This window comes from Orbicella franksi, chromosome 11 (genome assembly GCF_964199315.1).
Source record: "Orbicella franksi chromosome 11, jaOrbFran1.1, whole genome shotgun sequence".
In the NCBI taxonomy this organism is placed as follows: Eukaryota; Metazoa; Cnidaria; class Anthozoa; order Scleractinia; family Merulinidae; genus Orbicella; species Orbicella franksi.
Window position 1 is genome coordinate 19,785,400 of NC_138155.1, and position 8,480 is coordinate 19,793,879.

The window sequence follows — 8,480 nt, forward strand, 5'->3', positions numbered from 1 at the left end:
TGCATTCTCTAACTAAAAAGAAAAAACGAAAAAACTAAAAGTTCGATTGTCTGCCTCTCTGTCTGTCTATCATATTTGAAGGCAAGAATTTACCTACTGCAAACAGGCCGCATCTTATCCAGAGAACTTTTTAATCACTATGTCCCATCCTGGTTATTCTGTGTTAATACTTACTATTTTAAACTTTTTGTAATACTAATTTCTCTTTATTATTCCTTGCAGACATACACGGAACTGCTCAACATGGGGAAATATGACAGCGTGCAATACTCCAAGGTTGAAGATCTTGGAAGTCAAGATGAACCAGCAACTGAGCAAGTCAAGACGAGCACCACTGGAAAGAAATTGGGAAAGTGGTCAAGTGTTCGTGTGTAGTGTGTGTTTTGTTCGGGATGAAATAGTATTTTTATTTACCAAACTGTAACCTTGAAAAACCGTCACCAAGTAAGATATAATGATTTAATTTGTAAGCTTTTTGTGAAAAATCAATTTTAAATCTGGCATTTTCCTTTTACGCAGTAAAGAAAATATTTGTTACAAATGTTACTGGATAGTAGTCAAACAAATCTGAAGCAGACCTTGTGAAATTGTTCTTTGTTTTGGAGCTACTTAGTTCTGTAATCGCTTTAAACCTTTTGCTTTTTTTTGTTGTTGTTGTGGTTATTGAGTTGTACAAATTTCTGCACCGAAAATGAGACGAAATTTGCAATGATTTCAGCTTGTTTGGAAATGAAGCAACTCAAGTTAGTCAGAATAATATAAGAACTTTCCCTTTAAATGCTACATGAACAAAACGAAGTAACTAAGTAATAGTCGTAAACAGCCTTTGTGGAAGTAAACAGCCTCCATTACCTTTGAAATAATGTTAAGTTTACAAAAGATATTCGTTACAGTAACTTTTTTTTCTCTGAAGAATTCTCTGATCAGTCCATTAATTTGATCAATTTAGAATAGTATGAGATAGACTCTTCTAAAAGGGCTGACTGTTTATTTAACTCCTGCCGATGTATGCACGGAAAAAATGGCAACATTTACCTATTTAACTATTTAGGTACAAAGTTAAACATGTAAACGTTATAACATGTGAAGGTTTCAAGTTAGGTTACATAATAAACTGCCTTTGGTACTATTTTACCATTGGTATCCATCATCACTGGACTTACTTATTCATTCTCTTTTTCGTTATAACACCAGATTGCTTGTTTACCGTATAGTTGATTTAAGTGCGATAACGTTGGTTTGCTTTAGTAGATAAGAGCTAAAATTTCATAACTGATCAAGTCAGAACAAGGAAAGTGTATAATTAAATAGTGTGGTGAGTTTTTATAAAGCAACTCACTGTTTTAGTGACAATTTGTTGATATGTCAGTAGTAATGTTAACCGCAGTTTGCTTTAGTAAATACGAGTTAAATTTCATTAACTGATCAAGTCAGAACAAGGATAATATTTCATAAATAGTTTGCAGAGTTTTTGTAAAGCAACTCGCTGTTTTAGTGACACTTCGTTGATATGTCAGTAGTAATATTAGCTGCAGCTTGTTTAGTAAATACGAGTTAAATTTCGTAACTGATCAAGTCAGAACAAGGAAAATATTTCATAATTAGTTTGCAGAGTTTTTATAAAGCAAATCCCTGTTTTAGTGACACTTCGTTGATATGTCAGTAGTAATATTAACTGCAGTCTGCTTTAGTAAATACGAGTTAAAATTTCAATAACTGATCAAGTCAGAACAAGGATAATATTTCATAAATAGTTTGTAGAGCTTTTGTACAGCAACTCGCTGTTTCAGTGGCACTTCGTTGATATGTCAGTAGTAATATTAACTGCAGTTTGCTTTAGTAAATACGAGTTAATTTTCAATAACTGATCAAGTCAGAACAAGGATAATATTTCATAAATAGTTTGTTGAGTTTTTATAACGCAACTCGCTGTTTCAGTGACACTTCGTTGATATGTCAGTAGTAATATTAACTGCAGCTTGCTTTAGTAATTACGAGGTAAAATTCATTGACAGATCAAGCTAGAACTAGAAAAAAATATTTCATAACTAGTTTGCAGAGTTTTAATAAAGCAACTTGCTGTTTTAGCAACACCTCGTTGATATATCAGAGTAATATTAGCTGCAGTTTGCAGTTCAATTTTCATTATTACCAGTTGATTAAGTCAGAACAAGGAAGATATTTCATATAGTTTTTATAGGTTGTTATATAACTTGAGGTTTTAGTAAAACTCACTTAATATATCAGCAACAAGTAAGAATATATTATTTATGTGGTCAACACAATTCATGATTACTGAAGAAAATATTTAGTACGGCAGTTAGTACAGTATTTTCACGTTGCTATTTAATGATACTATCCGTATCTGCCTTGTTCAATCAACATGTTCTTATTGATATGAGTATGGTATTACTCGTTTGTCGCACATTAAAGTGCTTTGTTTCTGATATTAAGACCTATTAACCATTTTGCTGTAATTCGATAACGATTTATGTTAACTGCTTTTTCTTAAACAGAGGAATACCTCTTTATAGAGTGTTATTTAAGTTAAAATAGCTATTTTAGTAACGGAGTTTAATGTGCAGAAGAAAAACACTTGTTGACAGTGCACGTAACAACTTAACCACTTGAGAGGGATTTACTTACCATCAGCAACAGACTTTCATTTCACCCCAGAGTCAAAATGAAAGAAGAATTCACCAGTGATATTTGAAAGCAAGCATGATGGGGGTGCTGGCTAGCCGAAATAACCTCATAGTCGAGGGGCACTAGAATCTGAAGAGGTGTTTTGAATTGCACAACTATCCTTAAGTTATATTTGATTCTTGTTAAACACTCTATATAACAGCTCAAATAAAAACGTAAAACTAAAAGGTAACTTTGTGTACAGATATTTTGCGGTACAGATTCATTGTCGTTCCCATGGGTACACTGTGGAAAACTTCAATTGACTAGCAATTGTTATTGGCTTCAGGTCAAGAGGACTTGTACTAAAATAGCCGGACTTTGTGCATTAATGAACCTAAAACTTCAGTTTGAAAATATCGTGTGCCCGACCTAGAATAGGCCCTTTTACATTTGTGTGCTTAGTTACCTGGCCTATGAATGCAAGCGAGGCTGGAGGTGACCTTGCTTTGATACAAACCTCTCGCCTCTCCTCATTTAATGCCAACTATTTAGCATTTGACCAACTTGATTTACACAACAAAATCAGTGAGGTCATTATCAAAACAAGGTCACCTCCAGCCTCGCTGCCATTCAGAGGCCAGGTCACTGAGCAGACAGCTGTAAAATGGTCTATTCTCCCGCGGGGTACGATGTATTTCCCATCAAAATCAAAATCGAACCAACGGGTGTTGGAGAAAAAGGTGTACACCTGCTGTCCAAAAGGAGCAAATATAGAACACACCTTATAAACTAATGATGGTAGAAAGAAAGCCGGTAACCCAGAACACGTTAAAGAAATCGATAGTAATTCCAAAGAAAAGCTCGAAACTGTTTCAAGTTTCCATATAGTTGCTGTAGTTAATGAAACACTTTTTCAAGATCTCCCAAATGTATCACAAGTAACATTCGGTAGTGATAGGTTACAGAAGATATTAATGCAATGTCCAGGATCAGTTTGTTTCACAGAAACATTGCACTTGGCCCAGAATATGTATGTACTTGTTGTTGATCGGTTGTGGTACAAGTCCTCTGTGGTGAAATGCTCACAAGATGTGGTCAAGTCCTGCCTTACTGGTTTTAAAAGTGTTAATGACTCTGAATGGATTTGTATAACTTGTGATTCAAATCTGAAGAAAGGCAGGTTGCCCAGCTGTTCTAAAGCCAATAAAATGGAGTTTCCTGACAAGCCTGAAGTATTAAATTTGACATCTTTAGAAGAGTGACTTATATCACCACGTATTCCTTTTATGCAACTCCGTGAACTATCTAGAGGAGTTCAATTGTCTATTCATGGGAACATTGCAGATGTCCCAAGTGATGTCAATTCCACTGTACATTGTCTCCCAAGGCCACTAAATGAATCACAAACTATTCCTATAAAATTTAAAAGGCGTCTCAGTTATAAGCACCATTATAAGTTTCAGAATGTTAGAACTAAGAGAGTATTAGATGCAGCCAAATATCTTGTAGACACAAGTGAGACCCTGTTGGGCATAAATTCTGACAAGCGACATGGCCTTGAAACGGCGACATGGGAGCGATGAATTGGCGACGAACGACATACTACTCCAGCGAAATAGGGAAAACGACACCAATGGCAAGATAGACCGACAACGAATTTCGGAACTAAGAATGCAGTGATTGTTTTAAACGTCTGAGTCGAAGTAAAGACACATTTCCAGAGTTTTAAATGTGTTTTCCTCTCTCACGTGCGATGTCGATTGGTCGTGAAACCCAGGCTTTCTGATATATGCTAAAACGTCCAACGTTGAATAAATCGAGTCCGTCATTGCTGAGTATTTTTCTCACTCTCAGCTGAGTGAGCAGTGCCCTAAAACCCCTAAAGACACGCTTAAGGAAAAAGGAAAGAGATCTTCGAAAGGATGCTTCATATTTTGTTGTTGTATTATCAACAAATGGCATTATGGAAGGAAAAGAGAGACAGGGGGAAAGCTGGCAAGGTCTTCTCGTCTTCAGCAGAAAGTAAGGGTTACGCCAAATTCTTAGGAAGATTATAGATAGGAGAGATTATCTGACTGAGGAGAAGAGAAGAAGTGAATACCCATCAGCTTCAATCAACTTAGGAATTAATCAGCTTTCATGTCTCTGAGGTAGACAAAAAAAGTTTCCAAAAAAACAGTGCTGAATATGGAAGGACATTAGTGATTTAAATACAGCCATTGATGAATTTTGAATCTTTTTTTACTCGCTTAATATTTCAGCAAGAACTGGCTTTTAGGTTTAGCAGCAAATATTACTATTCAACATGTCATTTGATTTGGTTTGAATTTTTAAGTAACTACATTGAGGATCGGAAGGGTGGTGGCCTGCTGGTTAATGCGAACGACTCCGGATCGAGCAGTCCGGGTTCGAGTCCTGTTTGAGGATATTGTGTTGTGTTTTTGGGCAACACACTTGACTATTTCAGTGCCTTTCTTCCTCCAAATGTGTAAATCAGCACCGGCGAATTTAATGCTGGTGGTAACCTTGCGATGGACTAGCGTCCCGTCCCCGTCTGGGAGGAAGTAGAAATACCCCTATTCGCTTCATGCTTCAGAAACCAGAGATAAGCGCCGACTTGGCTCGTATGCAGACCTTATCTACCTCTGCATTCAGAACTTATTTCTGAACCTAAGTAGGCCGATTGATTCGCAACATTTACAGCGGTCGAGAAAGAAGACAGATGGCTGACTTATTATGTAATAAGATAGAAGCATTCGAAAAAAGAATACAACCAAAAAACTTATATGCACATGACACCGGCTTTGGTGCCAAAATATATTAATTTCATTGCATTTCGGTTTCATTACATTTCAGATAGCATTGCAATCCGATTTTATTTCAGCCAGATTTCATTTTCCTCCTTTTGTTTTTGTTAATGTATCATTGCTTCCTTGAGTTTGTTATTGGTTCTCGCCTGGCTCCAAGGGTTTTTTCCCCGGTCACTCCGGTTTCCCTCCATCCTGAAAATCCGGCATTGCCAAATTCCAATTTGATCAGGTTAGAGGACCTTCATGAAAACTAGCTGTGGCTGATTTGGCTTCCTCTCTAAATATTATAATTTATTTATTTATATGTTTATTTTTTCTAGCAGGAACTCTTGACGTATCAGCATATCACATTCAGGAAAACGGAGCACTTAGAGAGATTTTCAAAGCCACCGGCGGTAATTATGGCGGACAGAATGTCAACAGGCAGTTCAGAAACCTTCTTGAATCAATTTTTACCCAAACGTTTATCGAGAATTATGCCCGTCAGAACCCGTCGATTGGTTTCGCCTCTTGGAAAATTTAGAATGGAAGAAACGCTTGAAGCGACTGTTGGAGGGACAAACGACAAGAGTTTGGGTTACCAAATAGTTTTACAGACAAATTTCCGAGCAGCGAGGGTTTAGATAGAAAAACGCTGTGATCCAACAGCAATACAGCCTGGACGAAATCGAAGTCCTCCGTAACGAGTACCTTTGTGTTGCGCCAAGAGTCATGAGGCAGCTTTTTAGTCCAGCCTTGGATGGCGTCATTTCGCATTTCTCCAACCCATTCGCCTGACCAGAATTGTCGAGAGTCAACTACGTCTTTCACGTAGGAGGTTTCGCTGACTCGGCAATTCTTCAGGAAAGGATCAAGATTCATTTTGGTAGCACTTACCGCATTTTAGTGCCGCGCAACGCTGCTATCACGCAGTTGATCAAAGAGCAGTGATGTTTGGGCAGAAACCTGACCTGCTTGAGTCTCGAATAATGACTTTGACCTACGGTATCCGTGTACACAAGTGGTTTTTAGATGGGCTGCATCCGGAATCGAAGAAAGAAGTCATAGCAGGAATCCCACGCTGTAAAGATGTCTTCCTCAAATTCGTCAAAGTCAATGAAGTCGTTAAAGTCGGAGTAAAGCATAGATTCCCCAGCTTTGCTTCTTTAACAGGCGAACAAAGACACGGAAAATTGATTTTTTTTCCAATCAGGACGTTCAGATGAGGAGTTTGTCACCGATTCTGGTGTGGAAAAGACTCCTGGTCGAGAATTGGCACTTGAGACACCAGAAGCTTGGAAAACCGGGGACATCGAAATCAATTTGTACTTTGGAGGAACAGAAATAAAGGTGACCGTTGTAAATCTTACAAGTAGCATACAGCCTACAGCTTATCTAAACTTTTTAGCGACCAATTAGCTCATTGCTGAGTTCTGCAGTTGAATGCAGCACAGTGGAATAAGGTAAACACGTTCGTCATGTTGGTGTTAGTGGTTTGTTGTTTTGACAAAGGAGGGAAACGTCTCGAAATTTATCCATTTCTTAAAGACAACAACGCACACGTTCATTTTTCTTTAGTTTACAGAGGAAAAAATATACAATATACAAATACAGAAAAGAAAACTCGAGTAGGTAATATTGATTTCAACAACAACAAGAAAAAAAAAATATTTTTACAAATTGGTGAAAAAAAAAACGAGAAAACGGATCTCTTGAATACAGTTCTACAATATACGGAGTCATTAACTGGTAATTTTGTAATCATATAGTTGCTTTTTTTTTCTAAGGCCTAGCTGATGACCTTGAAGTAATAGATAGAAGTCGATATAACGACAACAAATAAGGCAGCTTCCACACTACGCCTACCGTCCACACTAAACGGAGCTTTCCGCAAACGCTCTTCAAACCGGAAGAATTTGAAAACGACGGCTTTTCGATTTCCCGAGGACGGAAAACATTTTGAAAATGGAGCTTTTCTAAAACGATGGCGTCACGATAATCATGTGATTTCCCTGACCGCCGGAGTTTACCTCAAACACAAATCCAAAATGACCGGTGATTGTTGTTTCTTTAAATTCCTCCGGCGTAGTGTGAATAGAAATCATTTGATGCGTTTCCAGAGTGAAAGCTCCGTTTTCAAATTCCTCTGACATAGAGTGGAGGGGATCTTATTAGTAGTAGTAACTTATTTTATTCACATATCGCATACAATGAATGCAAATATGCCCTACTAGATGTAATAAATAAGATGTTCATTTTAATTAGCTCTTAATAACCGAGCAGGAGGTCTGTATGGGAGAATCTTGACCGAGGTCGTGAGTACAGACCGAACGCAGTGAGTTCTGTACTCACGACCGAAGTCAAGTTTCTCCCATACAGACCGACTTAGCTCGGTTAATAAGATGTTTATTATATGGCAAAGAAGAAAACTTTAATTTGTTTAATGTAACTGGTTTGCTGACATTTTGCTTGCGAACGGCGATGAGCTTAACTTAAACCTGGCGAAATTTGCTTGTTCTCTTTACTTTCCTTTTGTCATCAAGCTTTTGGCACTTCCATAAATGACTGAGAAGAAACTAAAAGAAAATGGTCGACATTTTTGTATTTTAGTTTGCTACTTTTTTTAAACGCAAAATGAAACCGGTCTAGATGCCGATCTAGATGGGAAAATCTAGACCGCGGTCAATATCGATTTCAGCCAATCAAATTCGTGAATTCGGTAGATACCAGTCCTTGTGAGACACAGCCATATAATAAATTGTGATATCAAATAGTCTAAGTATAGAAACAAAAGTAATAAAATGATAGTATAAATAGTAAAAAGTCAATAATGCTTTTACTATTAACTGAGATCACGGTTACTTTCACACGAAGATGGCAATAGCAGCTGTTTTAAGGTTCTCCTAAGTACTGGAAGTGACCCTGATTTCCTAATCTTGTCTGGCAAATTGTTCCCTGGTAAAATTAAAATGCTCTATAAGCAAACTTGTGAAAAAAACAGGTGAATGAAATTTATCAGGAACTCCTGAATATCGGCTCCTGATTATGAGTATAATTTTGTCT

General features: G+C 37.3%; 2 protein-coding genes and 1 pseudogene across 2 annotated transcripts in view; all 3 read left to right on the top strand.

Moving 5' to 3' along the window:
* LOC145503273 (fibroblast growth factor receptor 1-like) overlaps positions 1-3,493 on the top strand; it is a 40,104-nt gene extending 36,611 nt beyond the window's left edge. Inside the window, exon 22 of the mRNA XM_081482769.1 lies at positions 223-3,493. Within this exon, the coding sequence (XP_081338895.1) occupies positions 223-375 (153 nt within the window). The 3' untranslated portion in view covers positions 376-3,493. The remainder of the gene's footprint in view (positions 1-222) is intronic.
* Positions 1-8,480, top strand: part of LOC145503235 (TBC1 domain family member 22B-like) — a 279,621-nt gene that overhangs the window by 98,969 nt on the left and 172,172 nt on the right. The gene's annotated exons all lie outside the window — the stretch shown is intronic.
* On the top strand, positions 3,657-7,027 carry LOC145502178 (heat shock 70 kDa protein 12A-like; annotated as a pseudogene).